A 22968-nucleotide genomic window follows, 5' to 3' on the forward strand; every position below is an offset into this window, starting at 1 on the left:
ATTATTTTAAGTAATATGCTCGAGGGTTCAACTCCATTACGGTCTTTGGTGATCTGTAACCGGCTAGGTTTTACGTACTTTATTAAAAAATCATACTAATGCATTGTAAAACAAATACAAAGACGTACTTCCAAAGAGACCCCACAGGCAATTTTGTAAGGTATATAAAATAAAAGTCTAGATTTTCGTGGTTAATTGCCATTTTATTATAAAAAAAAAACTAGACATCTGTGCGAAGTTAGTATGTTTCCATGTAATTGAAGATAGGTCACTGCTGCGCAAATGCATTTTGTTTAAATATTGAAAGGGGACCACACATAACGTTAATATAATACGAAGTGTTATATGCATTGTTCCAAGCTACCAAGCTATCTAGTTATCCAAGCTATCCAGTTATCCAAGCTATCCAGTAATCTTAGCTATCCAGTTATCCAGGCTATCCAGTTATCCAGGCTATCCAGTTATCCAAGCTATATAGCTATCCAAGCTATCCAGTTATCCAAGCTATCCATTTATCCAAGCTATACAGTTATCCAAGCCATCCATTTATCCAAGCTATACAGTTATCTAAGCTATCCAGTTTTCGAGGCTATCCAGTTATCAAAGCTATCTAGTTATCCAAGGTATCCAGTTATCCAAGCTATACAGTTAACCAAGCTATCCAGTTATCACAAGCTATCCATTTATCCAAGCTATACAGTTATCTAAGCTATCCAGTTATCCAGGCTATCCAGTTATCCAAGCTATATAGCTATCCAAGCTATCCAGTTATCCAAGCTATCCATTTATCCAAGCTATACAGTTATCGAAGCTATCCAGTTATCCAAGCTATACAGTTATCCAAGCTATACAATCTTTCCAATTTACTCCTGGAAGTATCAACAACTTAACAACGCAATGATTATTTAATTTTCCTTACGTAATGACTTACATAACCTAACAGAAAATTATGCAAGAAAAAGTAACTCTTTAAATGGCTCTGGTCCGGATTTCGAGAATTAGGTTTTAATCTTAAAGTATTCTTTTCCTTTGAATATATTAGTAAAGTGGGTAGCATAACTTTGAGCTAATATAAACTAAAACAAGTTGTTTATTTTGTATTACTTATAAAATATCTCGACAAGTTTAGTAAAGAAAATCACAAACAATATGTCAGACAAGCTCACTCAAACACCAACCACAGTTTACAACTGACAAAGTAACAACACAAAGTTGTCAGCGTAACAAATACAGGATTTTCACTGCACAGGTGATGTTGAACAAAGGAAGACCACTAAACAACGAAGCCAAGTTCTTGTCGCTCAGAAAGTCTTTTGATATCCAAATAATAATATTTATAAATATCTAAATGCTTTATAATGAACACATTCGTCAATTGACTTGAACTACTAGGTAAACGATTTTACAATCGCTGCGTTAAATACGTTTCTTGGTTTTCGCAGAATCTGTCATGTGATGTTTTGAATGCAATAAGTTGCTTGAAATGTATTATATTTAGGCAATACATTCATCATAGGTTTCATCATTCACATTATAGTTTCTCTTAGTAGTTTGTTTATGAAATTTAAAACTCTAAAATGCAACATACAATTATTTAGGAATTTTAAGTCAGAAAACAGGTGTAGTTGTGGAAATATGTCATGAGTATTTACAGACTATTTAAACGAAAATTATGGCTATAGGTACAGCATTTGATTAAATTTGTTAATTAAAAATTGTAAAATCTATAGAGTTAACAGAATACATTTTATGATGATTTAAATTTAAGGCTAGCAAGAATATTATGTTATAAAATAAGTATTTTTCAACCTAAAATGTTGATATCGTAATATATTTTAATAAGTCTAAAAACTGAGTATCTAACATTAATGATTATACAATATTAACAAACTATTTACTTAACTAAAAGTAACGTGTCAAAGAATTGTAAATTAAAATTGTATATTGTTTATAAATATAAATTACAATCGAAAAAATATGTCTTGTATTATTTGAAATAAAAACAACAATAATAACCTATTTGAACAACAACAACAAAAAAACTTAGAATTCCTTTACATTGACTTGGTGGTTCTTTTTTGTTACCATACATTACTGTTTTAAAGATTATGTGGTTTGTTAAATGATGAAATTTCAACGAAGTCAAATTCAGTTTGTGCGGGGTTTCAAAAAAATTATGAAGATATTTAACCGTGTATCTTGAGAAAAAAAAATATTAATTCGTAGTCTACCTTTGCTAGTTTATTTTAAGCAACAGTAAATGCAAGTACGCTCAGTTAGTTTGAATAAACTGAAAAACGTTTACTCACACACCACTGAGCTGTTGGAAATTTCCAATTCATTAAATCAACTCAAATAATCAATCAGCTCTAACAAACTCAACTTTTTTAAATGTTAAAGTTTTTCAGAGAGACTCTTTATTACGGAAAATACAATAGAAAGTTAATATTTTCTTTGTCGCTTCGAAAGAGACAGAAATTTATATCATTCGGCTCTTCTTTTTTAGCAGAGAGGGGAATTTATCTTTGAAGGCGGGGGTAAATGTTGTCTTGGAGAGTTTAGGAGACATGACCAAGTTTTTACCCCCTCGATTTATAGCGTTACACTTTCCCGACCTGATCGTTGGTAGGGGGCGGAGGTGTTCGGCAAGATACGTCAATGTTCGGCAACTCTCGGCACTAGGGTCCAGCCACTGTAGCTCTCCAGTCGCGCCCGTGGTCGTGCGGTGGTCGCTTCTCACGCTATTCACGTGTTAATTAATGTTAGTTTGTGTTTATTGTATCATAGCCGGAGAACATGTGACAAACCCATTTGAAATGATTAGGTGATATTTTACTTGCTCGGGGAATTTTAAATTAAAGCATCATATTTATGTTTTATTTATTATATTTTTACGATTACAATGTTAAAGTATCAGAATGTAACATGTTTCGTGTATCTTTTGCGTGCTAAATCAATAAAATAACTACTGTTATACACAGTTATAATATCTTAAATGATTAATTTCCAACCAATCACTTGACCGAATATTCGAAAACTCCAGTGACACTTCATTTAACAACAATGTTTAACACCTATACAAACGAAGTCTATCACTAGTGTAGCAGCGTGGTTTCGTGCCTGTCTGTGGTGGTGGTGACAGCGATGTGGTGGGTTACTTGTGTATATCGTGGTGGATAGTGACGACGTATTGGCTACATGACCTACTCCAGTGGGTCCTTCATCCTTATCCTGGTCCTTGGTTTTGTCCTGGACCTGGACCTAGGTTCTGCGATCACAGACATCGAGATAGGTAAGAAACCAAATTAAATAGATTAATGTAGAAAATACATACAAAATATTTATGAAATATTAGTTTCAGATTATTGTACTGTTATACACTACCCCACACTAATGCGAGATATATTGTATACAGATGTAAGTTTTTAATGGTTAGTATAACTGGTTGAACAGGCTGTTGACATTAAAAACTGAAGCGATGTTATAAACGATTATTTTTTTACACATTTTCAATTAAAATAGGCTTATCAAAGTTAAATGCAAATAACAAAATAAACATTAAAAATTAGTAAATCGTATGTTAAATTCTTTCAAAATCTAAAGTTATCTAACAGCATTGGTATAAAACATTAAACGAAACCCTTGACTAAAATTTACGACTACAAACGTGGAGCTATTAAACTGACTTTTACAGTTCTAGACGTTGAAAGTAATCTCTAGAACGTGAAGTGTTGTGCAGCCTTTTACGTTGCAGAAAAGCAAAATTGTCATTATATCAAGTCAAAACATTTCTTTATCCACAGTTAACAGTAAATGCTGCATTACATGATTTTATGTCCTGGCTATGTGCGTTAAAGTAACATACTTTGGGTTGTCCTCAAATTTAAAGCTATTATTTGTTGTCATAAAATATTTGGTTGTTCAAAGTTGTTAAATGCAAAAGCATATTTATTTTTTTATACTTTACAACTTTTACGTGTTAGCATGCAATGTTTATGCAAGTTTCGTAAATATTGCCAAATAACGTCATTATTTTCTCTATACTAGTAAAATAAGAAATTATATAAGTATTATGCTAACCTAGTATAGTTGAACGTTGTCTTTGTTACACTTCTTAAAAAAATAATGATATCGAAATATTTTGCTTCCTTAAAAAATCAAAGCATATTATTTTTGATTTGTTGAGAGATTGTCTTTAGATATTTTTTTCATGTTTTCTACTAATTGAGGAATAGTATCACAGATTTATAAAATAATGCCGTTCAGCATGTTCATGTTTTATTTTATATCACAACAATTCACTAGCATTTATTGGTAAATAAACTAACAATAATTTTTTTTTATATGCGAAGTTTGTCATACCATCCATTTCAAGTGTTTCGATTATAATCTTATGTATGCTAACTAAAACATCTGTAAATTAAAACCTAGTTGATATAAAAAGCCAATAATTTAGAAGGAAACTCATCTGAGGGTTTTGCGCCCTCGCGGGATATTTAAGCCACCTGAATAAACGTTCCACGCTTCAGTTATCCCGTCAGTAATTGGCGTTCACACAGCGGCCCTCAATGAGAACTCCTTCAATTTGAGATTTATGAAGTTAACGCTATTTCTTTCCGGGTTATTGAAGATTAAAACTATACGAAGCATATTAAATGAAACGTAAATATGATATCTTAAACTCGAGTATTTTGTAGTGTTTAAACAGAATAAATGTGTTAAATAACTTCAGTGTCCAAACTATTTTCAAGATAGTGAGTTTAATTTTGGTTGCTTAATGTGTAAGATTTCTCCATTTTTAACCTCTTGCAGTTTGATTTTTTTTTTTTTTTTTTTTAAAGTAAGCGTTTGGCAAGTGTGTAATACAGAAATGACCGAATGATAAATTTACCAATATCATTTGAAAAAATACTATTTCTTTCACGATTTAATGGGCTAACATACCTCCAAACGTGTCTACATCCAACTGAATTACATGTCACATAGTGTGTATGGTACTGTCAATTTGTTTGAGTGAATTTTTGAAACATGATTATTTAAACATATTGTAAAACGTCGAAAATAATAAAAGAAAAATGAACGATCCAAAATCTAGAGAGTGCTAGAAACATATAAAACCAATTTCAGTTAGTATCCGAAATAAGAACCCTTTATACCTTAAGAATACTGTTGCACAAAACTCCTAATGACACTGGCGTTGAGCTATCATAGGTTAGGGTTCTATTGGCTTAGGAAAAAAAATTACAATAGTCAAAGTGTTATACAATTCTTTAGCATGATATTTTTTACTGAAGCGTAGCAGTGCTATGGTTTTATGTATAAAAGGATAAACTAAATAATACGTGTTTTTTTTTTCTTTTGAATCACCACGGATTTGATTGATAACTATCCCTTATATAGTCTGTAAATTAAGTCTTGAAACAATATTGTATTTTTTAAACCAAAATAGATAGAACTGTTTGTGTCATTGATTGCACAAAAGTTCCGTAATTTCTAAATCAAAAATATTTTTTTATCCTCCTAACAGGGTAGGGGTAGGGGTGACTTATTTTTTTCAAATAGCAACTTCTATTGATATATCCCTCGTTTTGAAGGATTCGTCAAAAGAAACACAATGACGCAAACCCGAGGTGTATATCTCACCCCACGGCTAAATGGCAGATAGTCCAAAATTCGATTTACTGTACCTATGTGAAAAGCACCAATTTTACAAATATGAAAGAAATCTGTATTTTTAAAACATAAATAGATAGATATATTCTGTTTGAGGAATTGATTGTTAACATAGGTTCCGCAATTTTGAGAAAAATATGAGTCACCCCCTATTCCCTACCCTGTTAAGGGGTTTAAATATTTAAAATTTGCGAAACCTTTGTTAACAATTATTGCCACAAACAGAATATTTATATATATTTCGGTTTTAAAAATACAGATTTGTTTCAAGACTTAATTTAAACACTGTATCATTACATAATGTTAGAGCAGTGTTCTGCACCATAAAATTGTCATTGGGAAGAACGTAGTATGAAAGCTACGACAGTTTTTGTACTTCGTACGAGTAAACGTAAATGTTACTGGTGATTTATATTAATATAAAACACCTCAGACAAGAAACAAACACTGAACGCTTTTTCTGCAACCTTTAATGTTTACAAACAAGCAATATTCCCAAATCATGTTTCAATCTTCAGAACGGTAGGATTTTCCTCACATACTACCACATACCACGATATTGGTTTCTCAGAAAATGTGATAACGTTGCCCAGAATTCTCTAAAAATAAACAGTAGCTGCCGTTTGCTACACCTTTTTCAATCTTCCAGTTGTGTTTCGTTTGTAAGGTTAAGTACAATTAGTCTATGAAAACTAAATAAGCTTCCACATTTCTAAAATAAGTTATAGATTCGTGTTTATTGCAACAATAGAATCTTTTGAACCAAATTAGTGTCACCGGAAGAAATAAATTAAAACCATAAAACTAGAGCTCACCCCATAACCTAAAACTTGACCAAAAGTATGTATTGTGCAAACTTCTCTATTTTCACCCCAAGCTTTAAATAAAACACGTGATTGAAATTTCTTCCATTTGTTTTGATTTTCCGTTTAAATTGAGTTGTTATTTCGTCAACAACATTGAAACCTTTAAGGTCCATGTTAGTTTGTTTTAAATTTTAAATTCATTTTAATATGTGCTTATTTTTGAGCCGATTTTAATTTATGAAGGGATTCTGCACCTTAACAGGCATCTTTCTAAGTATACATCGATTTTCCCTGCGATGCACAGAAGCTGAGAAAAACAGGGTGCAAAAAGAGCACTAGGGTATGTGTTCTTTTATCAAAGAAAATGTCTTCCAGATCAAATTTAAATAAATTGTTAAACTATAATATAGAAATTATTAAAAACAATAGACAATTTTTCATTAAATAAAAACAAAAAGCTTTGGGTGACTATTTGCATAATGATGAAAAGTATTGTTCACTACTCGCCTCAAAAGTTTCATTTTGAGTCTCGATAGTTGTATTCCGTGATCGGCTTCACTTCACTCGCAAACCACTATATTGCACTGAAAAGTGTCAATTTTGAGACTAGAAGTGAAATATGCTATTACATTCATGATTGCTATTGGGAGATCAATGAATATTACTAAAAATAAAAATGGGTACCATTTTTTTAAGGACTTTGGACAATTCACACCCTTAACTTTATCAGTATATAAATATGAAGAGTATGTAATAAAAGTGTATAAACAAATAAGTATCAGTATATACTTATATTGTTCACCATGTTTCCTTTATTAAGATGAATCGTGTTAGTTCAGTATTTATCAGTATAACTATGCCAAAATGCAGAGGTACGTAAACCTTTATACTAAGTAAGCAGGTCACGTTGGTTGTTTGAATGGAAAGTAGGGCTATTATTCCTTTGTATTTACTGCTTGTACAAGGGTAGTTTTTAGTTGCATATTCATGGTGAGCAGCTACCTCCGAACCCTTTAAATTATCAAATCTCTTTCATATTTAGTAAATGTGGATTTTTGAGTTATTCAACGAATATATGGTTGATATGTTCTTAAGGAATTGTTTACATGCATAATCCCTTATCTATCTTTCCTTATAGTCACTCGTGGTACCGAACATCTTGGGAGAGAGCCATAACATACCCTGGCTATAAAGTTATCCTGAACAACGACCATCTTTACTGCTGCGTCTGAGCTGGTACTGTTGGTGGTATTTTGGTGTATTTTTTTAGCCAACTTAAAAAAAATAATGAGGATATTTTACAGTAATATATATCTTCGTACTTGAACCATTGCAAAATCCAAAATTGTAAAACAACATTTTTACATACATCTGATAGCTTTTATGATGCATGATATTATAGTTGCATACAAACCGTTATATTACAAGACACTATAAGCCTATGACTTCAATGAAATTAGCTATACTAATTGTTATCAATATATAAACCGTACTATGGGTTGAAAAAAAAAACTATTTCAAAATTCTGTTACTCTTTTAATGGTACAAAAACGACCTATTGCCATTCCCGAGTTCTGTTAAGTGGTTTCCAAACTATTTAGATATACAGTAATTTGAATGGAAAAATTGCAAAACCAATTTTTAAACTAAACTAACTATCTTTGCTAGAAGAATGATATTTATCTTATGAATATCAAATTGCAAATAGCACAATTACTAAAGATGGTTTAGTTGTAAATACATAAGCCTGAAAATAAAAGCTTGTTATGTATGTAATGTTTAGTAATTTAATGTATGCAAAACAAACAACATTGCGAATTATTTTCAAAACTAAGTACAGATAGCGTCTTTGGAAAACAAACACGTTATAAATGAAAGGAAAATATAAAAGGGATTTTTTTTAAGTCATATTTTTCACAATATTTAAGATATGTAGTAGTGATTGGAAGAAAATGTTGGGGAGAAAATGTTAATCTCCTACTGCGTTACCTTCGACCTGGTATCCAATATCCCTCTCAACAATTTATAGCTCCACTTGGCAGCTTCTCACCTCTCATACTGTTGTGATCAAGTGCCATTACCAAGTGTTGAATATCACTAACCGTGACGAGCTGTAAAATTGTGTCGGCCTACCAAACTACACGTATTACCTACCGTAGCTACTGGGTATTTCAGCCTTTACAGTGTCAGTGTAAGGAAATGTCGTGTACAGATTATAACAAAAATGTGAAAGTTAATTGGTTTTATTACTAGATATCCTTCCGTGGTCGAAAACTTGACAAAAAATATGTATTGTGCAAACTTCTCACCCCTAGCTGTAAATACAACATGTGATTGGAATTTCTGCCATTTGTTTAAATTTTCTGTTTATATTTTGTTATTATTTCGTCAGCAACATGACAACCCATAAGGCCCATATTAGTTTGTTTAAAATTTTAAATTCATTTTTTGTGCTGATTGTTGAGCCTATTTTAATCTATAAAGCGATTCTGCACATCTACAGGCAAATACCTTTCTAACAGTATTCGTATATTTCCCCTGCGATGCACAGAAGCTGAGAAAAAAGGTTTTCAATAAACATGCTTGTCTATTAATATATAGAATTAGACCCATGTTTATAATGTCAATAAGAAAAGTTTAGTTTCTATTTTTGACCCAATTAACATAAATATTTTCAAAATACAAATAAAACCTGCACATATAGGACCGATAACCTTTTTTTTTGTACAACCCGCGTGTAAATTGCTCCAGTAGTATGGTCAGGGTAGCTGTTGTAAGCTTAAAATTTGGCCCCATGTTAAATCCCCATAAGAAAAATTTAATTTCCACAGCAGTTTTAGTATTGCAGATGCATTAAAATAATAAGTAAATTAGTTCAGTTGAATCAATCTCATACTTTGATGTAAACATAAAAACTAATACAAACAAAACAAATGCATATAACAGGTGATCAATAATTTACATACACATATGGTCTTAGCTTAATTGCATCAGTTAAACACATCAATTAATTATCCCCTCTGAAATGTTTTGATAAAGTTACTTCGCATTTGAGTAGTTGGTCAACACGACGCCTCCAGACAGTTCCATCGTCCATTGGTAGTTTTTGCAGAAGGATGATTTCCCTTTCCAATATTCTTCCAAAACTCCACTTTACTTTAGAGTTTGAATAGTTTCTTGCTTGTACTCTAATTTGGTCCTGAATACTTTTGTAACGTTCTCACTGGTCAGCACTATTGCTTTGAGCTTAACACTCACCTCAGTCACTTTAAGACTGGAATCTTTCTGCCTTCTTCAACTGTCCTTTTACTACAGCTCCTGCTTTCTTAAGTTTATTTAACTCTTGTTCATTCATTCTTCATTTTCCTTGTCACCAATGTTATATTTTCAATAATAAATAAAATTAGATCAGTTTAATCAAACTCATATATTAATGTAAACACACAAAAAAACTAATACAGACAATACAAATGCATATGACAGGTGATCAATAATTTACATACACACATGGCCTTAAGTTATAATAAACACATCACTAGTTCAAATCTAACAGTTGCCAAATACAAACATTTGACTTATTATACTTCATAATTGTAAGTACTCACTAAACTTAATGTTATTTAAATAAAAAATCTGACAAGTTAAAAGACATTTATTGAATATCCAGACTGACAAATTCAAATCCACTTAACCTGCAGTTCTTCTGCATGGGGGTATTTTACTTTTAAGATTTTTAGAAATATTATGTTTAGATTTTGACTAAATTTTTTTAACAAATCCAAAACATAGAGAGATGTATTGCAATTTATTATTTTATTACTTCTAATTGCTAAATGCGTGAAAAATACAGAAGATTATCGTCTATGTTGATCATTAACTAAAGACCATTATCTACAGCTGCCAAAAACAGCCAAAGAATTGTGTTTTCCTTTTACAATTTTCAGAATGATCTTAGTAAAAAATTAAAATCTTCAAAATTTAACTTAGTGAGAGTTATAAAACCGTATTGTATTATGACTTATAAAGCTAAGTACGAGTAAAATGCCGACCAATATCGTGTATGTTAGCATACAGCTGCCAAACGCAGCCACAGATGTGTTTGGTATTGTAACAGCCAGGAGGCTTATAGGATTTCCGAACAATCAATTTAAACTTGCACGTTCAACCCTGTAATTTTGCCAACGTGATGGATCTTGTGCATTGCAGATGTGATGTTTTTACCATAACGGTCATATTAGAAAGCTAATAAGAGCGTAATCGTGAGATAAAGCCGAAATACCATTATTCGTATTATAAGGTGAATATGCGTGTAGAAAGAGTGCTAATTAGATTACAGTTTTTTTAATTATTTTTTTACTGAAAATAATCAACTTCTCTTTTAGCTATGATTTTTTTTATATAATGACCAATCAGACAACTGGGTCCAGTTTCAAACTATCAAACTTGTTCACATTTCCCATTTCTTCACTTTCATCTCATGGTGATATGGTGACTTCCTGATTGCTAATAGGTGAGCAGTATATCCACTTAGCAATACCGATATTTTCGTACTTTTATCAGAAACAACAGAATAATTTGTTCTTAAATAACAGATCAAAGTGTATACTTTTTATGTATGACATGCCACATAGTGTTAATAGCCTTACAGTGCTGATGACCTTATGTCTTAGTACAATAATCTCCTAAGTACTTACAAGATTAGGACTGAGCGCTTTTTAACATACTCTTCAACACGCTTCAAGCATGCTTGACTGTCTGGAGATTTTACGAAACGATTAAAATATTATCTAGTCCACGAGAGACCTAATACATCCTAATATAAATTGTCACAGTATTTAATCAGATAGTATTTTTTATATCTGAAGTTGTTATGTGATATGTGAAATTTTCCGTCTTATTGTTATACTGTATTTCTATATTAGGAATTGTATTATTTATACCTGTTTAAAGTACAAAAAAACTAAGAATCATCGATCTTGACTCTTTGTTTTTATTAAAACTGTTAAAATTATTCTTATTTGGCATCACAATAGAACGGACTTAGAATTACTGGAGCTTAAATACAAAGTTTTTGGAAGTTATCCTCTAAAATGACATAAGAAAGATTATGAATGGGAGAACATTTTCTTTCAAAGCAAATTTGAAAGATAAAAAAAAAATACTATAATATTATATCCCTTAATTCCTGATCAGACTAAAAGAGCATACAATAAAAGGTCTTAAAATATTTTCAGCATATGACCTTTCTCTTAGAGTAAAAATATTATTACAAATTTATTACAAACAGCATTGTTATCCCAGCAACGTTATTTAGACGTTTGGTGGTCAAATTGTAAAAATACAGTGAATATTCTAACTGCATCATGAAGTTTGAAATCACCATGAATAAATGCACTGTAAATAACTGCAATATATATTCTTATATTCGTAAGATGACTATTTCCGATAAGGTATCTTTGAGACTGCGGCTGCCAGAAACATAATCCGAGATGGCAGGATTGTGCATTATTCTCTTGGCAAACGCTATTTTCAATTTAGTAAAGTCCCTGAGAAGGGCTTTCAACCCAACCTAAGATTAATGTTACTTTTAACATTATTAAATTATAAAAGATAGTTTTCTGTGTACTGGTTGCTTATAGTGTTAACAAAAAAACCACTAGAAAGGATGACTCATTTTGATGTACTTAGTTTATTAGATATAAAGATAACCACACATAAACATATTCAAGCAGTTATTTGTTCACTTGTTTATTCACTTTCAAATAATTAAGTAATTAACAAAGTCAATTGTGTAAAATAATATTAAACATGTTATATTTTAAAATGTTCCTGTTAATATATTTGTCGATTAATTGTGCTTCTCCGATACTGTCAACCACTTTGTCAGCTCCTCTTCAATGTTTACATTTGTAGTACACACTTCACTTTTAAGGATTCCCCAAACAAAGAAGGTATAAGACTGGGAAATTTTAGCTTGCCATGCAATGCGTCTGCCCTGCCCAATAACGTTTTTACTCTGAGAACATAATAACAAAAAAAGTATATCGGTTTCGGGTCGAAAACTTACCGTGAGACCTACTCTAATAGCTTATTTTCTATGTGTAGTTCGCAAAATATGGATTTTGTAGTTTTACATTATTAGCTTATAACTGAAAAAATGAAATGTTAATTCAACCATCCAACTTCTTTTCAAGCAAAAACGTCGTTCACAAACATTTCATAGAAGCTTATTTGTGAAAAGAGTTGTGTACAAGGGTGAAAGGTAGTGTGATTTCCCACCAGGGACTTTATCTCCTCATTACGGAGCCACGGAGCCGGGGCTGAGTTTGTTTTGAAAATAATTTATAGTTTACTGACGCTGTTCTACCTCAGGCTCATCTCGTGTTGCTTTACACGTACGTTGAAAATACAAATGTTCATTTTATAAAAAAAAACTAAGACAAACACTTTGTTGAACTTGTATTGAATTAACTGATAGGAATAAAGGCTAGCATTAAAAATATAGTCAGTTCGTTAAATAGCTTGTTCATAACAATAATAAATAGTATGACGTTGTAGTAGTTTACGCAATGATTGCGAAACGATAGTGTTAACGACACGAGAAGAAAATGTAAGGTACGAGCCTTGGTGAGTGCCTTAAAAACTTATATTTTCTAGTGTCGTTAACACTATTATTACGCGAGTTGCGTAGACTACTTTACCTACGACAATGTTTTAATTACTAAAAATCACTTCTCAAATATTCTAATAGAGGTAATGTTTTCGTTTATAACCTCTCATTGCCACTGACAGTGATGCAAGGAAACATTGTAACAAACACTTATCTCACCACTCAACTATTAAATTGGCCTGCACAGCTGATTAGTTGAAGTTCAAATCATTACAAATCATTAATTCTTCTGTCTCAATCCTTGAACCTCATTGGTCCGTTACCTGTGTTTTTATGAGTTAAACTATACTGTTAGAAAGTAAACAATGCTGTTATGTAAGACTTTTTAATTATAAGAACTAAACTAAAACGGCCATTAAAAAAAAACGGTTGAAGGTAAAATAATTGTTCACGGTTTATATTATTCTGACCTTCCTAAATAAACCTTATTCAGGAGAGAAAGAAGTACAATGTTAACGTTTGTTATGTTGTTTTATGGTTATAAAATAATGATAGTATTGTTGGGGATGCGATCTGAAAATGAAAAGTTTAAATATTAATTGCGTATGCAGTGATCATTTTGTCAGAAAACGAAATTGTCTAGATTGTTGGGCGTTGATTGTGTTTTTGGTTGTCGTTGTTGTGTTGTGTGCTTAGATTGTTGCATTTTATCCTGCTATATACAGTAAAGTGTTTAGTTCTTTTACGTTAATTCATTACCACTACTTTTTTATTGCGATTGCGATATTTTTATCAGTTAGGCTAGTCTTTGAATATATCAATTATAAAATGAAACCATTCTAATCCAACCTAACCAACCAAACTTGCTGATTATGAAAAACTCTGCTAGTGAATAAACGGAATTGCAATAATAAATAGTTGTAGTTTAATGGAAAATGGCCAAATATTTATGTATGTGGGTCAAACCTATGGATTTACTTATTTAAGGCCTAATTATGTTTACTCCTAAAATTTAACTAATATGTACTAATAGATTCTTCAGGAGGAGAATATTAATCATATTCAAATGATTTACCAATTTTAAAAACCTAGCAATTAATTGTGGCCTACACGATTTAAACAACGTAAATTGTGCCACGTTGTATATATATAAAAAATTTGTTTTATGCTGCAATATGTTTCACTAAAATTATAAAACAAAAAATATAATATAAAAATGTCAATGGAAACTGTGTAAAATAAGAACATAATCTTGTTGAAGTGTTTCTGGATCTGGCAGATAAAATTACAAACATAACCAAGTTTGCTGAATCCATTTAAACTTTGGTAGATCGTTTGCCTTAAAGTTATATCATATATTTTTTCTATTCAAGAAACTACCTCTTAAAATGTACCAAATAGTACGAAATTGTCTATTTGGAATGGTATTTATTAACAAAATCAATCAATCTTATGATTAGTAGTTTGCTAGGCACCTTTTATTACGCTTATAGGACCTCTCGTATTAAGTCTGTTGATGACTCAAGTAATAACTTAGCAAGGGTTTATCTGAACATGTCTACACCGCGGGAGGAATCGTGTGTTTGTTTTGAGAGTAATATATAATTTACTGACGCCGTTCTCGTCCTCCCCACCCTGTGGATAATCCTCGCCTTCTCGCTTACATTCCCTCTGTCCCTTATTTGATATCACGGTTTTAATCTTCAGCATGCTTTGATTTGATTACATAACAGTTGACTCTGTGACTCTGTGTGATTGATAATATGCATAAAATATGAATAATAAGCACAAAAGAAGAGACTCTATTTTCCACAATTAAGCAATAATAAAAATAATTATCTTCAAGAAAACTACGATTTTCAACATTAGTATCACAAGCGTCAGTAAACAAAAGTCGCTTAACAGAAATCCAAAAAGGTATTTTCAAATAGTTTAGAGTTTTCCTTCTACTTTTCACTTGAATAGCTATATTCACCTTTCTTTTATGTGAGTTTTTTATTGAATATTAAGCTTGGTTTGGCAGTTATTACTATAGTTAAATGATTTTTATCTATTGTACTCTACTTAGTAGCTTGTAAATTACAAGTAATCGTAATCTTTTCATAAATATGTAGTTTGAAAACATGGACATTAAAATATTAGCTAGGCATTTCGATGTATTTTAATATTTCATTGAAATTCATTTAAGATATTATCAGCATAAGGAAATTGTGTTCAATCTATTAAATAATGGTTACATAATGTGTTCTTGGTGTCAACGAAATGTTTGTACTAAATATTGCTCAGCTGTATTTCTCTTACAAAATCAGTTACATCCAAAGGCCAATGAAACTGAATCAGTGTTTCTAAGGCTTGTTGTGTGTAAAAAAGTAAAATACTATAAAGTCAGATCCCTCCATTTATTTACATAACCGTTTCAATTATTGTAAACAATACACAGAAAACTAACACAAATGTTAGAAAAATTTAAAGGCCAAAAATTTAATAATTTGAACATAAACTGATTTTCTCATATGTTATTAGAATATTCAAGTGAACTGAAGAGGTGAACATAACAGCAGGCAACGTGTTTTGCCTTCCTACCAACCTGATAATGTTTAACACTAACTGCCGACAACGGCTTCCCAACCACACATTTTATTACTTCACCTGTACAGTAGACAGTGTTTGCATACCAACTCCATTTATTTTAGGATGGTAATATACAAACAAGACCGTATAAATTTATTGGCACATTATCTTATATTAATGCATTTATTTAACAAAAGCAGAAAGCTATAATTTGTCTGTATTCTGTTATAACAAATTTACTAGAATAATGACTGATTTGCCTACTTATGCGTCCCTCGTACATAGTAAAAAAACCTCAGCAGGTATAAAAATCTATCCTGTTTATTAGAACCGATAATTTCACCAAGATAATGATAACAAAGTAAAACTGATGACTGTGTAAAATTACAATACAAATTGTTCACTACATCGATCCTAGAGTATTTTTTGTATTTTTCCTTGGACCAAACCTAAACGTTGATATAATCAACTTCATATTGCCTTTCACCAACTCACCAAAATTGTGTTCACGATTTAATGATCTTCTTGTAAAACTCCCCTTAAAGTTGTATTCAATATACAGGGTGTCCCGGAACTCTCTATCATAATTTTAAAGGATTGTCTCATCAAACGAAATGGCTGCAATTTAAAATTTTGTTTCTTAAATAACTAAAGAACCATTGATTTTAAATAGCCCCAACCACTTTTATGAATTTGAAAAATTGTCATAATATTTTGGTACCTTTGTCTAGTTGTAATAAAGGTTTTTGCAATGTTTCAATTTCGTATGTTCAACCATTCTTCAAAAGAATGAATAAGTGAAAAAAAGAAAATGGCTGCTGCTTGAGTAACTAAGGACTTCCGGACAATTTAAATATGATATTTAGACATGTTTCTTACTAAGAAAAAATAATGTGCTAAAATTTTGGTAGAGATTTCCGGGACACCCTGGATATATAGTGTAAGTTGTAGAACCTGTACCAGAAGGTTTTCAATTTACACCGGTATTTTAATGATCATTTCGCCGTAGTTACATTTACTAGACAAATATTTAAATTTATACAAAAATAAAACATTCATCAAGAAAGTCAATTACGTAATGCCCTAGCAAATGAAGTTACATTGCTATGTATTCATAACATATTTCATTATGATATATTATCGTTTACTAATACCTTTGTTGGGGACAGTGTCTGAGGGATAGATAGGGTATACAAAGTTAGCTCTTGCATATAGACCCTCATAACGAGGGTAAATTTAAACAATTGCATAATGTGTGCAAGGAAATTCGATGTTTGTAATTGCTAAATATGACCTACTTTAGCCAACGGGTTGCTTTGGAACCTAATTTGTCATGACAATGAAATTTAATGGAAATATTTGTGTTGCATTGGTCAATCGTATATCATTGTAAGAACCTCTCCTTATTTTGAATTTAACAAACCATACTGAAATAATCTAGTTTTGTTATAAAATAACCTTGTTAACGATAACATATTTTAATAATTGGGAAAACATTTATTTTCAGCAGTCGCATTCCATAATGCAGTGTAATAAATTCATATATCAGTAATGTGTTTATTCAAACATAAAAATTCACATAAACATATTTATAATATGATACTACTTTTTAAATACATATTCATACTATAACATCGTTCAGTGCAAAATGAGTAACCTTTTATCAATTTTTACATTTCTTCGTATTTAAATATAATGACTAATTATTTTCAAATAAAAACAAATATTTTATTTTGAATACAATAAAATGGTGTATTATATGTATATCGATTAAAAACTGATTTCCTTTATTCAAATCTGTTTCTACAGAATAACTATCTAATTGATTTCAAATAAAAAATAATTATGACTAAAATTGAATTACCTAAAGATGAATCTGTACTCAAGACTACAATAGCAAACGATAACTTACGTTAACCATAGCAAATTAAGTTATAATATTTGCATCGTAAAATAATTCTTTGATATAAAAATAACTAGATAACCTGTTGCTCGAAATCGAGTAAAACTGATGTAAAAAATATATAAGCAATCTACAATATTTAAATTTACATTTACTGTCATACTGCTTTGGTTATCTCTTAGGTGTAGGAGGCGGGTGCACTCTATGAGCACGTAGATGTAAACCACACACTGTAAAGTGAGCTTTTGACCTAATGTAGCTCAATTCCTCTCTTGACGCCAACCATCGCTACTCTTATTCTAGCATTGTTAAATTATTTCTTTGATATGTTCTGTTTTAGGCGTATTTAAATTAGGGGCCCTAACCCAAGTCTCCGGTTGGGAACATAAGAGGGTAAGCAAGTGGATCTAACAACAGATCTATAATGGATACGCGTTTAACATTATTAGTGTTGGAAAAAGCTATAAGATTTATTTGGCCAGGTGGTACTTTGTTTTCAGCTTTAAAAATTGCTGCGAAATCTACACAGACAGGTAGCATCATTGTAGCGAGGGAAGAAATTTCTTCTGTCTCTTATTATGTACATAAGAATCTCACTTGACTCCTCGGAGCTCTCGTCCCTACATAATGTCTGCCACAGTCTTCAAATATTTGCAAATGGGCTGGCATTGTGACCCTATTTCCCGCATATTTTTTCATTGCATTTTTTTTATAGTGCTTAAGTTCTCCTTTGGGTTCCAATGACATTGTAATACTTACTTATATATCTGTGCGTATTCAGGATCATCACCTTCTTGAGGAATTAGAGGATCTACTCGGTGGTAAAACGTGTCACGGATCTTAAAATTGTAGATCCACTGTGGAACTTTCTCATCTTAATGAGCTTTGGAACTGACCATGGTAAAGGCAGAACTGAATTAACGAACTTTATCCAAATAATTTCTGGATAATCAGTCTCACAGTCCTATTTCCAGATTGGGAGTTTCCAATAAGAACCCTAAGTTTATTGTGGTGAATTGCACAAATGAGGTAAACGAACCTGTCATTTATGGCAACGAAAAGTACAAACTTAACTGTCTCGGCCAGTTTTTTTTTTTTTTTTTTTTTTTTTTTTTTTTTTTTTTTTTTTTTTTTTTTTGCTTAAAAATATGTAAGCCACTACAATGTAAATATTTAATGTTCATTTGTCCGAGATAGGACTATCACAACGGTGGTACTACCACTATGTACACATCAAATGTTCAATTGAGAGGTTGATGCAAGCGGTCATGTTCGCACTCCCTCCAGCCACTCACAGTTCTTCGTCGTACTGGCGGCATTTGATTTTAAATTGAAATGAAATAAGAAAGTTAACCAAACAACAGAAAACACTATAAAGGAATTGGAATTTTGACACACATTGTAAATTACATTATAATATGGTAATGTAACGGATAATTGCCCTGTGAATAATCACTTTTAAACATTCACTTCATCACATCGAACTGTAACTACATGATAATCAGTAAAATACTATGTAAGGTAAATCAATTTAACCATAGACAAAAAGAATTAAATATTTATTAAATATTTATTCTTAAACACTTTGTTGTCTATTATTGATAGGAAACTCTTCATTGTGAACCAGACTTAGTTAACAGATTGAAACAAAATATATATTCCAGCTTTGCTCTGGAAGTTTTAAGTCTGTGGTTAACCTTAAAAACTATTTCAAACTACGTCCATATGTTATTTGTAAACAAAGGGAAATGAGTTTGATCAAATGTCAACAGATAGCGCCGCCTTCCAAACTTTAGCGCTTAAGTGTACTTAAGTGGTGCCCTTTCTAAATATTATGAGACGTATTTGCACATCTACGTGAAAATACCTTTAATTTGACACCTCAAACTTTAAAATCCATCAAGCCGTTACTGAGTTATGACTGTGAAAAGAAAACTGCTTGCGTATTAATATATAGAAGACTAGCTGTACCCGCGGGCTTTGCCCCGTTTAACTTCATAAGTGAGCTTGTTCGCATGGCTCAATCACGTCCTGGTTGAAGTTCGTTCGCTACGCTCACTGACTTTTAGGTTGGAGCTCGTTCGCTGCGCTCACTTGCCTTCCTGGTTAGTTCGTTCGCTACGCTCACTCACCTTTTGGTTGCAAATTAGCTGTTGTCATAAATGTAAAAGAAATAATAGTGCTGCACTCTGTTGGTAATCCTTGTAACTTAAATGCTATTGATCATTATAGAACAGAACCAACTTGTTTAATTGAAACAGCTGTTAAGATTCATTAATTCCATTTAAATATGAGAACTCATAAGGTTAACATGGGAAACTCCAGAGCCACTGGGGCGGAGCCCGAGAGTCCGATCAGAATAAAAACAGCTAAGTTTTCCTATTTAATGCCTAAAGAATCAGTGTACCAAATTTCAGCCTCCTAGGTAAATGGGAAGTAAGAGAATTAGTGATGAGTGAGTGAGTCAGTCAGTCAGTGAGGGCTTTGCCTTTTATATATATAGATAATATCGTATTTAAATATGTTTTAGTTTGATGATTTTTAACAAGCAGTTTCTTAACAAACGCGGATTCCCCAAAATACAACAATTCTAATTTGGTCTAATTTGGACTTTCCAATGTACAAGTCTTAAGTTAAACTATAAAATCCCTGTATTGGCAAACTCCAAGTATGATTTCTATAAACTTGATTTTTAAGGTAAAAATGAAATATGATTATTAACTGTAAAATTTCCTGTACTACTGTTATCTGTATTACTTTTTTAATTATCTGTACGTATGAATTTGTATATGCCATGTCACATAAAACATTCCTTCACGTAAATCATATGTGAATATAGTTCCAATACGTTTTGTAACAGACAAATTTCAGGAATGATGAGACTTCATGATAAAAAAAAATCTTATTCATCTAATATTTTTAAAAGATATAGTACAAAACAATACTCAGAGTAGAATAAAAACCGTACGGATATTATTATTTGGATATTTATTGTAAATAAAGTAAAATCTAAGTAGTATTACACACATGAGAGCCATTATACATTTCCATTACCACCAACCATTTCCCTTGTGTTGCTGCCAAGCAGTGTTAGTCACGGTGCACAATCAAAGACTGAGGAATGACAGGAGCACTAGTCACCAATTGAGGCCAATTAACACAGCAGGCGTCGTGCTGGTGTCTGCCACGGAATTACTCAAAGAATCACAAGCTTCTGATTTACCAATTATACTCGTTTTGTAACAGATTTCCCTTCAACGAATTTTTTTAAATGATTAGGAAATCTAGTTTAAATATTTTAATTGACCAAAAGTATAAAATAAAATATTGTAAGGAAACAAAATAATTAATGTTTGACTTGCGTCACTACTAATAGCATTTACTATGGTATCAATAGTCAAAGCTAATATTAGTGATCTTAGAGCTGTTATTGCATTAACAAAATAGTTTACACAAACATCTTGTAAAACAACTTGTAGTTATACAAAATGAATTTTATATTTTTATTTTGTTGTTTATTCTTTCGGAAACAATGGTTTACTTTCTTCAATATCTGAAAGAAATGTCGGAACTGTAATGAAATTGTTATGGATTTGTAAATGTTGAACTTTAAGTAATTTTTGTATTTTATGGGGCCAGTATTTATAATCCATTATGGTTTCTGCAAAGCTCTTATAAGTGTACGAAAACCGGCATTTGTATTCTGAAGAAAGTTGGCTCTTTTGTTCCTTGATTGCTTTTCTTGGTCAGCGTGCTCTCTTTTTTAACCGATGATAATGGTTAACGTTTTTATATCGATCTTAGTTACAGTTTTGATTAAGAAGTGTTTCAATAAGAAGGGCATTTTGTGATAGACTCAAATTAGGTTCTAAACAAGTACAATTACTTTTTCAGCAACCTATCATACAATTACAGCGTTTGTATTCCGTATCTAAACTAACCATGTATAAATGTGGAGACATTTGATGAAAGTGTGTAGCTCATTTTGTGGTTTGAAACTCAACCAAGGTGGCGGGCTGCATTAAATTAATAATTTACCTAAACCTTTGCTAAATATCCCAATATCAATAAGAATAATAAAAGTTTACTACCATAACACAGGCCAAACTCATATGATATTTAGATTTAGAATAGTTTTGTTTATCAAGGCCAGGTAATTATATCCACTAAGCTAGAAATTCGACTGGAGGATGCGCTGGCACGGTAACTCTGCTAGAAAATGAAGACACTTTAAACGTTGTTATGTTGGTGCCAACTATCCCCCAGTGCATTGGCTTATGGCTTTATTTCAATGCTAAGACCCCCTTATTCATTCAGCCCCTATTTCCAATACTCAAGTCTACAATGTACTCGTATTATATACCCCTAGTACATATGGCTGCCAACGTCTCTCAATTCTCTCATTCGGTGGTACCTCCAATCTTGCCTCTAGTTTTGAAATAATATTACATAGCAAACCTTTAATCCATGTGATTAAGGGTCCACACAAACCTTAAGTGTAGCTTTATCATTTTATCAAATTTTACACACACTGGTGTTGTATTTTCTAGAGAGTGTTTCTGCTACCGAAGCTGTAAAGGGTGGAGTAGCCAAACTCCCGTGTGATGTTCACACAAATCTGCCAGGAGACAGAGCCCATCTTGTCATCTGGTACAAAGAGCTGTCAGATTCTCCTATTTACAGGTAAATACCGTGTTCGATGATTTCATATAATCTTTTACTTACATACAAATAAAATCATTTCAGTCTAACAAAGTTATTTTGAGAAATGCACACAACCCCAATAACAATAATAAGACCTGATACCAGATTTTAGACTTGATTTATTCTATATGTATATTCCAGGAGGACAAATAAACATGAGAGATAAATGTTTGAATATATAAATGTTATAACAGCCAAGCGTTTTGTTTCTGAGAAATGAGTATGTCGCTACTGAATTACACAAAATACGACTACAATTTCTGGTGGAATTTTTGACCTGGATGTTATGTTTTACAGCGACATTTTATGAGGCTTGATTAGTATTTTTTACTCATAATTCCTTATGAGTAATTCCATAATCCTTTTATAATAAATAACTAATTGAGTTTGATATAATGAACAGAACTTTGACCTACAAATACTTTATAGTTATAAAACGACAATGATGACGAAGATGCATACTTTTCAAAGTTATATTAAATTGCTATTTGCTCGACCTAAATATTATGTTTCCAATATACTTTGTTTTAAACAAGGCCAACAGAGATGGGACTTCTATACAGTAATATGATTTATTTGTTGATAATGTTTGAAATTCCAAGTAAAAAGAGATCTGACAATTAAATTGACTATACGCCCGTTTAAGCTTCCCGTGGAAATCTACTATATTGTCAATCGTTGTCAACCCGGTTTGCTGGTTT

The 22968-nt window shown here is 31.6% G+C and overlaps 1 protein-coding gene across 2 annotated transcripts in view; it reads left to right on the forward strand.

The window, feature by feature from the left end:
• Nucleotides 1–2646: 2646 nt before the first annotated feature.
• Nucleotides 2647–22968, forward strand: part of LOC128982999 (hemicentin-1-like) — a 49269-nt gene continuing 28947 nt past the window's right edge. For both annotated transcript variants that reach the window (XM_054402114.1, XM_054402115.1), the window contains exons 1-2: nt 2647–3292; nt 22114–22246. In XM_054402114.1, coding sequence (XP_054258089.1) covers nt 3199–3292; nt 22114–22246 — 227 coding nt within the window. In that variant the 5' untranslated portion in view covers nt 2647–3198. The remainder of the gene's footprint in view (nt 3293–22113; nt 22247–22968) is intronic.

Source organism: Macrosteles quadrilineatus, unplaced genomic scaffold (genome assembly GCF_028750875.1).
Source record: "Macrosteles quadrilineatus isolate MER2022 unplaced genomic scaffold, UCM_ALF_1.0 Scaffold_1__1_contigs__length_201487025, whole genome shotgun sequence".
NCBI lineage: Eukaryota > Metazoa > Arthropoda > Insecta > Hemiptera > Cicadellidae > Macrosteles > Macrosteles quadrilineatus.